The sequence below is a fragment of the Lithobates pipiens genome, unplaced genomic scaffold, assembly GCF_037356315.1.
Source record: "Lithobates pipiens isolate NorthernLeopardFrog02 unplaced genomic scaffold, aLitPip1_a1.2 Scaffold_18, whole genome shotgun sequence".
Classification (NCBI taxonomy): Eukaryota; Metazoa; Chordata; class Amphibia; order Anura; family Ranidae; genus Lithobates; species Lithobates pipiens.
The window spans coordinates 216,259,945-216,278,023 of record NW_027507758.1 but is presented as its reverse complement, the minus strand read 5'-3'; the positions used below and the strand labels follow the sequence as shown (position 1 = coordinate 216,278,023).

Below are 18,079 nucleotides of genomic sequence, written 5' to 3'. Positions count from 1 at the left end.
ACGCACGTGCCATGCATGGCACACGTCTTAAACTTGGTCGTGCAGCGATTCGTTTTGTCAAATACCCTGGGGTCCAGGACATCTTGCGGCAGGCAAGGAAAATCTCGGCCCATTTCAGAAGATCTTACACGGCCATGGCTCGCCTTGCTGACATTCAGTAGCGACACAATCTGCCGGTCAGACGTCTTATTTGCGATTGCCCGACGCGATGGAACTCAACCTTCTATATGCTTGATAGGCTGCTCCAGCAGAAACGTGCAGTTAACGTCTACCTGTATGAACTCTGCGGCAGAACAGGTTCTGGGAGCTGGGGTTTTTTTCACCGCGCCAGTGGCTGCTCATGCGCGACGCATGCAGACTTCTGCACCCATTTGAGGAGATCACCAAACTGGTCAGTCGCAGCCATGGTGCCATCAGTGACATGGTACCTTATGCCTTCTTTATGGAGTGTGCATTGCGTCGTGTCATTGATCAAGCTGTGGAGGAGCAAGAGCGGGAAGATGAGGAAGTCACAATGCTGGATGAATTCCCAGGGGGGGCTACTCTATCTGAGACAAGTCAACAACAGGAGTCTGAAGAGGAGTCAGAGGAGGATGGTGCCGGGGCGGATGAGGAGGAGCAAGAAGAGCATGCTTTAAACCTTTCTGGGATCCCTGTTGTTGTGCGTGGATGGGAAGAGGAGAATGAAGAGGACGACATTATCCTGGATGATGAGCAGGAGCCAGGCCACCACACCGCTTCCAGTTTAGTGCAAATGGGGGCCTTCGTGCTCCAGTGTTTTAATAGGGACCCCCGTATAAAAAGCATAAGGGTCAAGGACCAGTACTGGGTGGCAATGTACTTAGACCCCCGGTACCAACACAAAATGGCGGAAATGTTACCGCTGTCACAGAGGGCTGTCAGGATGGAGCACTTCCAGGCCTTGCTTCGAGAAATGCTGCATTCTGCTTTTGCGTACGCTGGCTGCAAGAAGAGGCCGGTTCGAAGATGTGTTGGTGACTTCGGATATGAGGTCATTATTTCAGCCGACCCATCGACAGGTGTCATCCGGATCCAGCATCAGGGAACGCCTAGACCGTCAGGTGTCTGACTACATCGGGTTAACGGCTGATGTGGACGCTCTGAGGAGTGATGAACCCTTGGACTACTGGGTGGGCAGGCTTGACCTCTGGCCAGAGCTTGCCCAATTTGCAATCGAACTGTTGGCTTGCCCCTCGTCCAGTGTCCTGTCCGAAAGGATGTTCAGCGCAGCAGGGAGGATCGTGACCGATAAGCGTACTCGCCTAGCTCATGACAGTGTTAACTACCTCACATTTCTAAAAATTAATGAGGCATGGATCTCGGAGGAATTCAACACATGTGACCAGTAGACCATGTATATGTCTATAAACGATTTTTTTAATCGAGCACACAGACCTTCTTTCTTCATTTGGCTCACTTCCTTGTCCAAAAAAAGCACACCGTACTATATGCCCGTACCCTCCTCTTTGAAGAGGTTGAGCGGTGTCATATTTCTACTGGGGCTGCTTATTATGAGGGGCTCCCACCATCCTTGTGCTGTGCTGACTTCCTCCTGGGGCTGCTTATTATGAGGGGCTCCCACCATCCCTGTGCTGTGCTGACTTCCTCCTGGGGCTGTACCTCTGCTGTGCATATTATGAGGGGCTCCCACCATCCCTGTGCTATGCTCATTATGAGGGGCTCCCACCATCCCTGTGCTGTGCTGACTTCCTCCTGGGGCTGCTTATTATGAGGGGCTCCCACCATCCCTGTGCTGTGCTGACTTCCTCCTGGGGCTGTACCTCTGCTGTGCATATTATGAGGAGCTCCCACCATCCCTGTGCTATGCTCATTATGAGGGGCTCCCACCATCCCTGTGCTATGCTGACTTCCTCCTGGGGCTGCTTACGGTGCAGGTGTCAGTGCTCTCTATCACGGTGCTGGTGTCAGTGCTGTATATCACGGTGCTGGTGTCAGTGCTTTATGTCACACTGATGTCAGTGCTCTCTATCACGGTGCTGGTGTCAGATCACTCTATCACGGTGCAGGTGTCATTGCTGTATGTCACGCTGCTGATGTCAGTGCTGTATATCACGGTGCTGGTGTCAGTGCTGTATATCACGGTGCTGGTGTCAGTGCTTTATGTCACGCTGATGATGTCAGTGCTCTCTATCACGGTGCTGGTGTCAGATCACTCTATCACGGTGCAGGTGTCATTGCTGTATGTCACGCTGCTGGTGATCATCTCCTACACCCTCTTCTTTGCCTACCCTGACCTTCCCTCTCCTCCATTGCCTTCATGCGCTCCATAGTCCTGAATTGTCACAACAATTTCACATATAAAAAAAGAATGCTTGTAGTTGTCGATCCCAGATTCACCTCATACATGTGTTATGTCATTGGCCCTGTGGTGGGACTATGTTTGCACAGCTAGTAATTATTTTGTGGCTGAAAATTTGACCTGTAGGTTTGCAAAGTTCGCCTCCCATTGAAGTCAATGGGGCCCGCCGCGAACGTTACGTTTCGCGAACTATCGGCCGCGTTCGCGGTCCGCGCTCGCGAAACGTCCCGTCGGAAGTTCGTCCATCACTAGTCACAATATGTCTGGGCCACATATCCCATGACTGTGATTCAGAAGCAGATGACATAATTAATGATATGTAATGATGATATGTAATGTACGCCTCTGTATTAACCACACCCATGTTCTATGTAATGATTGGCTGATAAGGGTGCATATAAAATACAGCCCCTCCCACAATACACCAGACAACTGCTGAACTATAATCTTGACTCATCCCTTCTTGTTGTCTCCTTAATACTGCAGTGTTAAGTAAAGGGTTTCATGAGTATTGTAATTGCGTTAGTTATACCTCTAGCTGGTCTTTGTCAGGTATATAGAAATACCATTTTAATCACAACAGAATGGAGGCACTCGCTGAGATTTTGGAATTTAGGGATTTAGGAATTTAGGACTTGGCAGGGTGTGGTCAAACGTTGAAGCTTTGACAGACACAACCCTGGCCAGATAAATTTTAGTTAAGACGAGAATTGTGAGACGGACCAGGCTATTAAGAAGAGGCTCTTGGGAAGCCTGTGTCCTGTGGGACTGTGTGTAAAACGTAATATTACGCTCTTTTTGGGAAAGAGAATAAGAAAAGGGTAATAGGACAATTACCAATTACTACCGGAACCCACAAAACTTTTGCTCTATCTGGCTTTTCTTGTCTATCGCATTTGCATTAAAGTAATATGATATTTGTTGTTTGAAACATGGTTGTGAGGTAAGGCAGCCCCTGTTTTCACTGTTATATGATGTCCCAAAAGGGGAAAATTAGATTAGAGTGAAGTAAATTTCCCTTGTTATGTTTAGGTATCGTGGAAAGGGTGAGTACTGTTATATGCATGTTCATATAAGTTTGCTATGGTATTCTTTGAAGAGACAATGGTATAGTATATGAATAATATGACTTCTCCCATTTGCTAGTATGTTGGTTATAGAGCTCTGGAATGATAGGTGCTTGATTCTGCTTGAAAAGTGCATAATATGTTTGGGCATGTTTAACATGTGTTTTGGTAACTCTTGGAAGGGTATCGGAATGGTATTTTTTGCAGGTTGTAAAAGATATGTGTTAGGAAGACAGGTGGTTGATTTGACAGGTGGGTATTTGGTATGCTCAGGAGTGATGAGATTTAAGTAAGTGAGTAAGGTGTTAATTAAGAGCATCCTACAATTGTTGAGGGTAAAGCAAGTGAAGTAAGAAGGTAAAGGAGAGATTTGAGTTATTTATTAAAGGAAGCTGTGCATTTTGCAAGGTTTTTCAATGCATTGTTCTTTTTAGACAAGCAGGTTTCAAAGCCATTTTAGAATTGACACAGAGAAAGGAAAAATAAGTGAATAGAAAGTACATTTAAAAAGGGGAAGTTAGCAGAGTTTGTTTTGAGATTTAAAGGGGACATTTTACTTGCGTTGAGGAAACGATTTTAAAGGACAGCCGGGATAGGAGGTTTTGGGCAGGTAAGGAAATGAACACAGAGAGAGTTTTGTTTAGAATAAGGATTTTTAAAGTGTCACAGCTAGTTTCATTTGGATTATCAGATAAAAGGTGTTGTTAAAATAGGGATTTTTTACTGTAGACTTACCCTGTTACCTTGTTTGTCTTTTTGTTTGTTTGTCTGTTTGTTGATTATTTGTTTATTGTTGTTTGCTGAAGTTATAATGAGCCGGTACAGGTGGGTTGGTAGAATGTGCAGAGAAGTGCAGATCACTGTTTGGCAACGGGCACAGGAAAAAGGGTCAACCAAGGGTAAAAAGAGAGAGAGCTGGTGGGGAGGCTAGAAACCTTGTTGAAAGCACCCCACGTCGTGAAATGAGCAGCCCTGGTGCTGGGGTCTCGTGAGACTTTTGCGGGATTACGGTACTGGAGATTCATGGAGACAGCAAAATGTTGGTTTATTGGGCAGTGATTAAATTGCTGCTGGATGCACTGACAGGGGGACATGGTCACTGTTTTGGGGGGTCTGAATGAGGTAGAGGGAGATTATGAATCTTCCTCCTTCCCCCTCGAATTCCCCCAGATTCCCTCATCGATCCCGGATTCTCCACCTCTGAGCTGATGGCTTTGGGGGTGTGAATTCTGACACGGATCTCCGGTGAGGCGCTAGGGTCGTAGCTTCATGGACTGACTGTTTCTGTGTTGATCAGTGAGGATTCTCAGAGTGCAGCGATCATCGGAGGGAGAACATGTTTAAACACTTCTCCCACGACTGTCTCTGTTTCATGGACTGTTTGTGGACTATGGTCAGTGGCAGTCCTTGGGTCGCCCTGTTCGCAGTTTCATAAGACAGACACCTGGGTAGAGGAAACTGGTTAATAGAGAGAAATGCTTAATTTTATGTGTATGTGAATTTTTGTCTTGTCTTGAAATTCCAATTTAGAGTATAAGATTGTTTTTGTTTTCTGAATTCAGATAAATTGTTGGGTAGTTGATATATGTCCTATGATCCTGCCAAGACAGAGAGCATTGCTAAAGTGGGCAGGTGAAAGGGACAGAGTAAGGTACTCATCTGTATGTGGTGCTTTAAGAGGATTGAATCGCAGATTTGGACAAGGACGGATTACTATTTGAGTGATTGCTCCTGTCCAAAATACTGTTTAGCACAGTGCAGAGATCTGCTATTTTGTTTCGGGTGGAAGAGGGGAACAAACCATCAACCATACTTTTACCACGGTTTTTGTGTAGGGAGCATACTTCTACATTTGCATTCCATAGTCAGCGAGTCAGAGACTTGCTGAGGTGGAAAATGAATGTTAAAGAAGGATCTGATTCAGAAAAGTTATCTATAAAAGGTACATGTTTATTGTTAAAATGTTGCAACTAGTGTCAGTCTATTCATGAAATGTGTTGGGCACATATTAAGCCCATATCCACTCCATAGTAAATTGGGAACATTAAAAGGGGAATGTGTCATGTCACTGATAAAATTATATGTATGCGCTGGTACCAAATGTTTTTTAAAGGAATCTGATCAGATACAAATTTTTAGAGTCTGACTTTTAAGACTATTTTGGGTATGGTTGCCTATCCTTACATTATTAAAGTTAAAAGGTGTTTTTTTTTTCTGATAATAGCATATGTGCTATATTTGTGCAAATTGTTTTAATAGTGTTTAAGCTGTATTAACAATGATTTTTAAAATATTGATTTTGACAGGGTTGAGAATATTATAATTAAGAGTCCAGAATTCAAAAGTAAATAAAAGGAAGTTGTATATTCCAGGCGCTACGCCAGAGGAATTGTGGTTGGTAAAGAAAAAGAGAAGTAACTGTGTTGTGTAATTCCGGACACTAGAGAGAAAAATATTAAGGTTTGAAGGTGTTATGGACAAATGAAGGAAGAATGGAATGGCCAAATGAATGTGGGATGAGAGAGTTGTTGTATTGTGTCTAATAAACACACAGGGTATCATTTTGATTAGAAATATTTTAAGTGTGTGTCTGGAATGTGCACAACAGGGTGTCTCATATTGTGTTTAGGCCCATGTTATATTTTCCCTAAAAGTTTGGAGTTAAATGAAAAAAAATTATAAAGGGATTTTGGTAATCAAGATACATTGCTGCATATATTGAGTCCATGGGGTACTAAGATGTGATGGGAAGGATTTATTTGAAATAAGCAATCAGAATGACTATTCTGGATATTTACCTTCTGAATTCCCAGGGTGTCAGTCATGAAGTGTTGGTGATGAAATGTTGTTTATCCATCAAAGTTTTGTTTGTTGCTGATGATCAGACATATTTGCGAAGTCGGGAGACTTCTGAGTCAGAATATGTGTTTGGGTAAAATGTTCTGTCCTAAGTCCTTTGGGTCCACTTGGATCCCGGGAATAGAATAAACTAAAGAGGTTTACGTTTTGTCGAAGTTCTGCTATAATACTGGATTTGGAAAAATGTTTAGTTAAATATATTGAATCTATAAAATGAAAACCCTTGCTGAGAAACATCTTCATTCCTGCATGTTTTACTTATGTTTGAGTCAATTAAGAATATTATTTTTAATATCTCCAATGGTTAAGGCCTGAATTGATCAGGTAGATTCTGTGACTACTCATGTCAGATGAGGAGTATCTGCCCCAGCCAGCCTGCATTCACCCACAGCCCTATTCACATGAAGAAATGCCCACCCCAGTCATACTCTACACCCCATCCATACCCTGCCCTATATCCTATCCAGATGAAGTGACGACTACAGCTTTAACATGGAAATCTTTGTTGTTCATCTTTGTTGTTCAAATACCATAGGAGGTGCGCAGATGACTAAAGGCGGACTCCGGCTGGAAAATGTTCCTGCGAATGATACCTCAAAGGGGAGCCACATGACGCAAACCTGGGGTACAAAATTCCCGTTAGCACCACATGAAAAAGATTAAGATGTGCCAGCCGAAAGTCCCCAGTCTCGCCCAACGCATCAGTTCCAGTCTGTCTGTGGATATCAAGTTCTGTCCTTACAAAGAGGCAGTGTTTTGGGGTAGAGAATTCATGTCTGTACATATGAGTGATCACAGAATTGAACCAAAAGGTTTTGGGAAAAGTTGAGCAGAATGAGAGTTCTAATGTGGACATTTCCTTTTCCTTCCTTTTCTGCGAATGTAATGGACATTCAGAAGCCATCCAAGAGACTTTTCTTTTTGAGTTTTCCTTTGGGGCTATTCTCATTTGGCCTAAAGGCTGTCATGCCCCTCCCACTTTTTTCTATGGACTGTCATGCCCCTTCCTCCCTTTTGCATTCCATGGACAATTGCTATACAGCTGAGATTACATGTTTGTTGTTTTTCTATTTTTGCATGCTTAGAAGGTGGTCCGGGTGAGGGTCGGGGGGCATATTGGGATTGTTGTTGTAGTGTGCCCAGGACATGCTTGACCATTTCAGTGTATATACTGTTTGAAGGGATGCTGGCATAGGCACTGTATTATATATGTATTGGTTCACACGTCATCTACCAGCCTCTGTGTTCTAGGGGGGAGCCTTAAGGTTATATGTGGCCTACCCGACAAAATCAGTAGTAACACACTCCTTGGACATAGAGGGGATGTGCATTCAGAGTCTATAGGAACTCCACAGTGCTTGACACCTTAGATCGTGCCCTACATCACACTTCATGCATGCCTCTGACCCCCATACTGAGATGGCCAAGCTACTTTCACAGCTTGCTTTTGCAGGATTCTCTGAAGGCGCCCAACAGGTCCTTAAGCAGACAGCCACTGGCCTTGGACAACAGCACGTACATTTGTTGTGGAAGAACATGCTATCCATAGATTCTGAATGATTCCAAGGGATAATATTACTTGGCCTCATTGGTTCCGATGGTGGTGATTCTCGGGGACAGTGAGGAACGTCACTTGCTCAAGGCTGGTGTTCATCCTGGGTGCCCCCTCAAACACCGTTATGCTGGGTCATTGTTTCTGGAAAAGAACATGACCTGGGCATGGTTCCTCTCAGGAGCCTAGGGGGATATTGACATGATGAAAAAGCAAAATAATTGCTTGGGAGCCCCCTGGGTAACATGGGGGGTTTGGTCTCAATGCTGAATCCTGGATTAATCCTGGATTAGGGATATTGCAATGTGTGTTGTACTGATTTTGCTTATGGTATTACTTTTATATGCCTGCTTCAAGTTTAGTATGTGCATGGTTTCCGAGGTACTTGACCTTCCAACCCAGCTGCAGCTAATAGGATATATCTTAACTTTTACTATGGCCACCGGGATGAGTATGTCACAGTGAGAAGAAGTAAGTCATGTTCATGGTTTGATTTCATGACTTAGAGGGGATTGTTGTGATATGGCTGAACCAGAGTGACTCCATCTTTATAAATTCACATACGATTAACTGGGGTTAACCTATTAGTTAGCTTAGACTCTGTATCTGCAGACTATGGCAGGTTTTCTGTGGACATGCATATAAGAAAATATAGCTTGCATAGGCAGTTTTATTCTGTACTGTCTAAATAAAGAAATTGTGTCACAATATGTCTGGGCCACATATCCCATGACTGTGATTCAGAAGCAGATGACATAATTAATGATATGTAATGATGATATGTAATGATGATATGTAATGTACGCCTCTGTATTAACCACACCCATGTTCTATACAATGATTGGCTGATAAGGGTGCATATAAAATGCAGCCCCTCCCACAATACACCAGACAACTGCTGAACTATAATCTTGACTCGTCCCTTTTTGTTGTCTCCTATACTGCAGTGTTAAGTAAAGGGTTTCGTGAGTATTGTAATTGCGTTATTTATACCTCTAGCTGGTCTTTGTCAGGTATATAGAAATACCATTTTAATCACAACACTTGTCACTTCCTGTTAGCTGGATAGCAGACGGCAACTCTAATCCCCATGTATGTACAAAGACAGACGTTATTGAAATCCAGCCTGGGTGGCAACCACTGCTCCCTCCAAAGGGACAGGTTCGTTATTCACAGGATTACCAGGTTAAAAAAGCAAAAGAATACTAATAGAGCCACCACATTTTAAAACGTGTATGGTGCAATATATTACATATTTATTTTTGAGTGTAGATAGGCTTTAATTAAAAAAAAAATGTATATGAATAACAAAAATGGTTAGCAAATCTGTCTTTTAACACACACATAACAAATATTAAATGATGGTAAGTGGATTTACAATTCTTCCAAGTAGTATCAACGCTTTTGTGGTCCCTTCAAAAAAGACAAGAATGAAGGGTTTGTTGACATTTACTTCTAGAGGCTCCTGGCCTTTATTTTTCTCTGGTATATGATTGGCTTCATTTTCACCACTGTCCTCCAGTTCAAAATGCACAATGTTAAGTATCTGTAATTGAAAAAAACAAAGTAATTGATCCCTGTTATGTGATTAAACATTTCATTACCATGTAAGAAGAACATTATATTACACAGTTCCTATAAAATTAAAGTAAGCATTGAATGTGCTTAGCCCTACTGCAGTGAGTTTGATCTGATTGTAGCAATTTGGAAACAAAATCATTGCAGATGTTTTATTCATATTTTTTATTTTTATATTTTATAATAAAGCTTAAAAAAATGGTATGGAAGATAGGCCATTTTTAATTTGTTAAACAGTATATAGAATACCGCAATGTGAGTTTCTAAATTTGATACCCATACTACAGGGGAGTTGGGTCCTCCAGACACCGACACCTTTGTCCATATAATTAACACACACAATGTCTGCTTCAAAAAGACAGACAAGCAAAAAAGAACGGGAGCTTTCGGGAAAATGATATATGAAAAAAATGAAATAAAAGACCTGAATTGAGTTCAGCCATCCCTGTGAAAGTTATATGAACTTGTTGGATCAATTAAAATAGTATTTATTAATGTCAAGTAGAAAATCTTAAAATATACAATGGTACCATACTAGACAAACTACACAAAATGTGCAATTAAAAAACAATCCACAATACAATTCCATATATGATGTATATATACAGTGACCGAAAATCACGCTAGGTCTTATTTTCGGGGAAACAGGGTATATATATATATATATATATATATATATATATATATATATATGTGTGTGTGTGTGTGTATTATATATATATATATATATATATATATATATATATATATATATACACAGTGCCTTGCGAAAGTATTCGGCCCCCTTGAACTTTTCAACCTTTTGCCACATTTCAGAATCACCAACAAGTGGGACACAATTGTGAAGTGGAACGATATCTATTGGATATTTTAAACTTTTTTAGCAAATAAAAAAACTGAAAAGTGGGGCGTGCAAAATTATTCGGCCCCCTTGCGTTAATACTTTGTAGAGCCACCTTTTGCTGCGATTACAGCTGCAAGTCGCTTGGGGTATGTCTCTATCAATGTTTCACATCGAGAGACTGAAATTCTTGCCCATTCTTCCTTGCAAAACAGCTCGAGCTCAGTGAGGTTGGATGGAGAGCGTTTGTGAACAGCAGTTTTCAGCTCTTTCCACAGATTCTCGATTGGATTCAGGTCTGGACTTTGACTTGGCCATTCTAACACCTGGATACGTTTATTTGTGAACCATTCCTTTGTAGATTTTGCTGTATGTTTGGGATCATTGTCTTGTTATAAATCTCCGTCCCAGTTTCAGGTCTTTTGCAGACTCCAACAGGTTTTCATCCAGAATGGTCCTGTATTTGGCTGCATCCATCTTCCCCTCAATTTTAACCATCTTCCCTGCTGAAGAAAAGCAGGCCCAAACCATGATGCTGCCACCACCATGTTTGACAGTGGGGATGGTGTGTTGAGGGTGATGAGCTGTGTTGCTTTTACGCCAAACATATCGTTTTGCATTGTGGGCAAAAAGTTCGATTTTGGTTTCATCTGACCAGAGCACCTTCTTCCACATGTTTGGTGTGTCTCCCAGGTGGCTTGTGGCAAACTTTAGACGAGACTTTTTATGGATATCTTTGAGAAATTACTTTCTTCTTGCCACTCTTCCATAAAGGCCAGATTTGTGCAGTGTACGACTGATTGTTGTCCTATGGACAGACTCTACCACCTCAGCTGTAGTTCTCTGCAGTTCATCCAGAGTGATCATGGGCCTCTTGGCTGCATCTCTGATCAGTCTTCTCCTTGTCTGAGCTGAAAGTTTAGAGGGACGGCCAGGTCTTGGTAGATTTGCAGTGGTCTGATACTCCTTCCATTTCAAAATGATCACTTGCACAGTGCTCCTTGGGATGTTTAAAGCTTGGGAAATCTTTTTGTATCCAAATCCAGCTTTAAACTTCTCCACAACAGTATTACGGGCCTGCCTGGTGTGTTCCTTGGTCTTCATGATGCTCTCTGCAACAGAACCCTGAGACTATCACAGAGCAGGCACATTTATACAGAGACTTGATTACACACAGGTGGATTCTATTTATCACCATCAGTCATTTAGGACAACATTGGATCATTCAGAGATCCTCACTGAACTTCTGGAGTGAGTTTGCTGCACTGAAAGTAAAGGGGCCAAATAATTTTGCACGCACCACTTTTCAGTTTTTTATTTGCTAAAAAAGTTTAAAATATCCAATAGATTTCGTTCCACTTCACAATTGTGTCCCACTTGTTGGTGATTCTTCAGTAAAAAATTTAAATTTTATATCTTTATGTTTGAAGCCTGAAAAGGTTGAAAAGTTCAAGGGGGCCGAATACTTTCGCAAGGCACTGTATATACATATTCATACAAGGCCACAATGTGGGTGTTTGGATAGAACAGCTGTCCTTAATGATACAATAAGGTGGGAAGGAAAAAAGCAAAAAGGCAATTGATGGGACTAAGGCCGCGTACACACGCGCGGACTGTTCGCCCAATCTTGTTCGGCAAACAGTTTGTCAAACAGTCCGCTCAAAATTTGCATGAGCGGACTTGCCCACACACGAGCGGACTGTTTGACGAACAAGGTTGGGCAAACAGTTCGCTCAACTTTTGAAATGAACGGACTCGCCCACGTAAGGAGGAGGCAAATCCGCCCATTTCGAGCGCGTGTACAGGTAGGCGGGGCCCGCGAAGGAGACGTCGCGGGCTCCGCCGCCTGGAATGGGCTTAAAGGGGAACCCCAACGCCGAAAAAAATCGGCGTGGGGGTTCCCCCCAAGTCCACACCAGACCCTTGTCCGAGCACGCTACCCGGCCGGCCAGGAAAGGGGGGCGAGCGAGCGCGCCCCCCCTCCTGAGCCGTACCAGGCCGCGTGCCCTCAACATGGGGGGGTGCCTTGGGGAAGGGGGGGGCCGCGCGGCCCCCCCACCCCAAAGCACCTTGTCCCCATGTTGATGAGGACAAGGGCCTCTTCCCGACAACCCTGGCCGTTGGTTGTCGGGGTCTGCGGGCGGGGGGCTTATCGGAATCCGGGAGCCCCCTTTAAGAAGGGGGCCCCCGGATACCGGCCCCCCACCCTATGTGAATGAGTATGGGGTACAATGTACCCCTACCCATTCACCTGTGAAATAAAGTACAAATAAAAACACAACACAGGGGGAAAAAATATTTTATTGCACAGCCGGGGGTCTTCCGTCTTCGGGGGTCTTCTCGCCGGACTCCTCCGCTATGTGTGTGTAGCTCTTTTGCCAGCGGAGGAGTCCGGCTTTCTTCCTCCCCGCCGCCGGCCTCTTCTCCCGACTTCGGGGGTCTTGTCCCCCTCTTCGGTTCTTCTGCCGGGCCACCGCGCCTGGTCCGGTGGCCCGGTCTTCTGTCGCCGTCTTCCGTTCTTCTGTCGCCGCCTTCGGTTCTTCTGCCGGGCCACCGCGCCTTCTTGTAGCTCTTTTACAGGCGGTGGCCCGGTCTTCTGTCGCCGTCGCCGCCTTCCGTTCGTGTTCTTCTTCTTGTTCTTCTTGTTCTTCTCCAGGCGATGTTGACACGTCGCTCCCTCCGGCCGGAATGCCAGAGCCGCCCTGCGCTGTGACTTATATAGTGACAATGGGGCGGGGTCACATGGTATATGTCACATGGGTTGATGTCACATGGTGACCCCGCCCCCTTACGATGTCATAGTCCCCATGTGACATCAACCCATGTGACCAACCCATGTGACATATACCATGTGACCCCGCCCCATTGTCACTATATAAGTGACCGCACAGCGCGTCCCCGGCATTCCGGCCGGAGAGCTCGTCGAGTCAACATCTCCAGGAGAAGAACAAGAAGAACAAGAAGAAGAACACGAACGGAAGGCGGCGACGGCGACAGAAGACCGGGCCACCGCCTGTAAAAGAGCTACAAGAAGGCGCGGTGGCCCGGCAGAAGAACCGAAGGCGGCGACAGAAGAACGGAAGACGGCGACAGAAGACCGGGCCACCGGACCAGGCGCGGTGGCCCGGCAGAAGAACCGAAGAGGGGGACAAGACCCCCGAAGTCGGGAGAAGAGGCCGGCGGCGGGGAGGAAGAAAGCCGGACTCCTCCGCTGGCAAAAGAGCTACACACACATAGCGGAGGAGTCCGGCGAGAAGACCCCCGAAGACGGAAGACCCCCGGCTGTGCAATAAAATATTTTTTCCCCCTGTGTTGTGTTTTTATTTGTACTTTATTTCACAGGTGAATGGGTAGGGGTACATTGTACCCCATACTCATTCACATAGGGTGGGGGGCCGGTATCCGGGGGCCCCCTTCTTAAAGGGGGCTCCCGGATTCCGATAAGCCCCCCGCCCGCAGACCCCGACAACCAACGGCCAGGGTTGTCGGGAAGAGGCCCTTGTCCTCATCAACATGGGGACAAGGTGCTTTGGGGTGGGGGGGCCGCGCGGCCCCCCCCTTCCCCAAGGCACCCCCCATGTTGAGGGCACGCGGCCTGGTACGGCTCAGGAGGGGGGGCGCGCTCGCTCGCCCCCCTTTCCTGGCCGGCCGGGTAGCGTGCTCGGACAAGGGTCTGGTGTGGACTTGGGGGGAACCCCCACGCCGATTTTTTTCGGCGTTGGGGTTCCCCTTTAAGCCCATTCCAGGCGGCGGAGCCCGCGACGTCTCCTTCGCGGGCCCCGCCTACCTGTACACGCGCTCGAAATGGGCGGACTTTCCGAGCGGGAACAGTCCGCTCATTTCGAAAGTACAGCGGACAAGCCCACACACGGGCGGACTGTTCGCTCAAACACAGTTTCAGCGGACAGTTTTTCGGAATTTCCGAAAGACTTTGTCCGTCCAACTGTCCGCTGAAACTGTCCGCTGAAAGCCCACACACGAGCGGACTGTCCGCCCAAACACTGTTCAGGGGACAAGGTTGGGCGAACAGTCCGCCCGTGTGTACGCGGCCTAAGAGATTTATATATCACGAGTGCAATCTGCAACAGACCAGCATTTAAAGCGGTGTTTCAGCCCTAAAAAAATGTTTTTAAAAGTCAGCAGCTGAAACAAAAGTAGCTGCTGACTTTTAATAAGGAGACTTACCTTTCCAGACTTACCTTTCCGATGTTGGCCGCCAAGGCTGACATGTCCCTCGGCTCTCGGTTCCCAGCGCTGCCATCCTCACTAAGGGAAACAGGCAGTGGAGCCTTGCGGCTTCACTGCCCGTTTCCTACTGCGCATGCGTGAGTCGCGCTGCGCTTTGTGAATGGGACGCGCTGTGTTACGGAACACACAATTCCCAGAACGCAGCGCGCCCCGTTACCCAGAAGACAACGCGAAGGAGGGTAGAAGATGAAGATCACCGAGGAGCAGGAAGAAGGCAGATTAGGAAGATTGCCTGGCAACAGGGATTTCAGGCTAGGTAAAAAAAAAAAAAATTTCACATTTTTTTTAAAGAATATTAATGCTTTTTTTTTTTTTTTTTAGGGTGGCCCTCCACTTTAAGTCAAAAAACACTAAAGTGTAGTAGTGACTAAATCCTGTGATGTCCAGTAAAAGAGCCCAAGTAGATAAGGGCAGGATCTTTGGTGGTCCAGTGGAGCTACAAGTGTTCCCAGTGAAGATGGTTGTAACTTGGAAAAAAAAACTCCCTCACACCATAGTTAAGTGCGATTAATTAGTAATGGATAGCATATAGTGGATTATCCATATGAATAGGTAGTCCTTTCACCAAAAGATGAATATACAGCATATAGCAGCTCCCTCAAATGCTTCAACAGTCACATATATGTGGAAAGGAAATCTACTCATCAGTCATCAGTCATTGTACAAGCTAAATCCTTCAGTCCTTATGCTGACCATCTGAAAAAGAGCCCATGTAGATAATGGCAGGATCTATGGTGGTCCAAAGGAGGTGCTAGTATGTTCCCAGTGAAGATGGTTGTAACTTGGGAAAACCTTCCTCACACTATGGATAAGTGCGATTGATTAGTGATAGATAGCATATAGTGGATTATCCATATGAATGGAAAGTTCTTTTGCCAAAAGATGAATGTACAGTATTACATATAGCAGCTTCCTCAAATGCTTCAACAGTCACATGTATATATGAAAAGGAGATATACTTATTATTGTGCAAGCAGAAAACCCTTCAGTCTTTATGTTCTCCTATCTAACACCCACATTGTGGATATATATGTATATATATATATATATATATATATATATATATATATATATTTATTACAAACACACACAGTATCTCACAAAAAAGAGTACACCCCTCACATTTTTGTAAATATTTTATTTTATCTTTTCATGTGACAACACTGAAGAAATGACTTTGCTACAATGTAAAGTAGTGAGTATACAACAGTGTAGGTTTGCTGTCCTCTCAAAATAACTCAACACACAGCCATTCATTTCTATACCGCTGGCAACAAATGTGAGTACACCCCAAGTGAAAATGTCCAAATTAGGCACAATTAGCCATTTTCCTTCCCCCATGTCATGTGACTCAGTGTTACAAGGTCTCAGGTGTGAATGGGGAGCAGGTGTGTTAAATTTGGTGTTATCGCTCTCGCTCTCTTATGCTGGTCACTGGAAGCTCAACATGGCACCTCGTGGCAAAGAACTCTCTGAGAAACGGAAACAAAGAATTGTTGCTCTAGAAAAAGGAGGCCTAAGCAATAAGAAAGAAGATTGTCAAGACCAAACAGCAGTTTACCAGGAAAGGTTCCACTCAGAACAGGCCTTGCCATGGTCAACCAAAGAAGTTGAGTGCACGTGCTCAGCATCCTATCCAGAGGTTGTCTTTGGGAAATAGACGTATGAATGCTGCCAGCATTGCTGCAGAGGTTGAAGGGGTGGGGGGTCAGCCTGTCAGTACTGAGACCATACACCGCACACTGCATCAAATTGGTCTGCATGGCTGTCGTCCCAGAAGGAAGCCTCTTCTAAAGATGATGCACAAGAAAGCCTGAAAATAGTTTGAAGACAGACTAAGGATATGGATTACTGGAACCATGTCCTGTGGTCTGATGAAACAAAGATAAACTTATTTTCTGGTGTTGTCAAGCATGAGTGGCGGCAACCAGGGGAGGAGTACAAAGACAAGTGTGTCTTGTCTATACTCAAGTACGGTTGTAGAAGTGTCATGGTCTGGGGCTGCATGAATGCTGTGGGCACTGGGGAGCTGCAGTTCATTGAGGGAACCATGAATGCCAACATATACTGTGACATACTGAAGCAGAGCATGATCCCCTCCATTCGGAAACTGGGCCGCAGGGCAGTATTCCAACATAATGACCCCAAACACACCTCCAAGACGACCACTGCCTTGCTAAAGAAGCTGAGGGTAAAGGTCATGGACTGGCCAAGCATGACCTAAACCCTATTGAGCATCTGTGGGGCATCCCCAAATGGAAGATGGAGGAGTGCAAGGTCTCTAACATCCACCAGCTTTGTGATGTCGTCATGGAGGAGTGGAAGAGGACTCCAGTGGCAACCTGTGAAGCTCTGGTGAACTCCGTGCCCAAGAGGGTTAAGGCAGTGTTGGAAAATAATGGTGGCCACACAAAATATTGACACTTTGGGCCCAATTTGGACATTTTAACTTAGGGGTGTACTCACTTTTGTTGCCAGCGGTTTAAAGATTAATGGCTATGTGTTGAGTTATTTTGAGGGGACAGTAAATTTATACTGTTATATAAGCTGTCTACTCACTACTTTACATTGTAGCAAAGTGTAATTTCTTCAGTGTCGTCACATGAAAATATTTACAAAAATGGGAGTGCACTTTTGTGAGATACTGTATATATATCACACAAACACACACACACACAGTGCAAAGTATATAATACAGTGCACTGAAGTCGTTAAGGGGAACCCTATGTCAGAATAAAAAAAAAAAAAACATCATGGGGTTCCCACAAAATCCATACCAGGCCCTTCAGGTCTGGCATAGATTTTTAGGGGAACTCCACGCGAAAAAAAAAAATTGGCATGGGGTCGCCCCACAATCCGTACCAGATCCTTATCTGAGCAAGCAGCCTGGCAGGCCAGGAAAGGGGGGGGGGGATGAGTGAGCCTTCCCTTCTAAACCATACAAGGGCCACTTTCCCCCCAAAGCACCTTAATCCCATGTTGATGGGGACAAGGACCTCTGCCCGAGAACCCTAGCCATTGGTTGTCAGGGGTCTGCAGGCAGGGGGCTTATTGGAATTGGAAGCCCCTGTTAACAATCAGGTACATTGTACCAGTACCCATTCACCAAAAAAGTGTAAAAAAATAAAATAAAACCATAGTTTTTGACATTCTTCATTAAAAAACACTTCTTCAATCACGCCGCCCGACGGACCCGAAAAGTAGAAAAAAAGACTACGTTTCGATGGGAGGCCTCCAGGCATCTGCTGTCTCTTGGCTGTAACAGCTGTCATATTTTGGGGGGTAACCCATGCCAATTTTTTGGGGGGGTAACCCATGCCAATTTTTAAAAAATGTTGGTGTGGAGTTCCCCTTAAAATCCATACCAGACCCAAAGGGCCTTGTATGAACTGGAACCTACCCTGATTTTTTCCCTTGATTTTTAATCTATATTGCCAGTAGCTGGCAATACATTACAGCCGCAAGCAAGTTTTAAATTACGTTTTTTTCCTTTAGAAATGTTATTTTGCTGCGACACTATTCTACACATTGCACAGATACACCACTTTACAGGCAGACTAAGGGGACTCCCAGGCACGATATTTAAAGGAATA

General features: G+C 44.8%; 1 protein-coding gene across 2 annotated transcripts in view; it reads right to left on the bottom strand.

Moving 5' to 3' along the window:
- Window positions 1-9,053: 9,053 nt before the first annotated feature.
- Window positions 9,054-18,079, bottom strand: part of AGT (angiotensinogen) — a 257,507-nt gene continuing 248,481 nt past the window's right edge. For both annotated transcript variants that reach the window (XM_077486566.1, XM_077486567.1), the window contains one exon: window positions 9,054-9,365. In XM_077486566.1, the coding sequence (XP_077342692.1) occupies window positions 9,174-9,365 (192 nt within the window). In that variant the 3' untranslated portion in view covers window positions 9,054-9,173. The remainder of the gene's footprint in view (window positions 9,366-18,079) is intronic.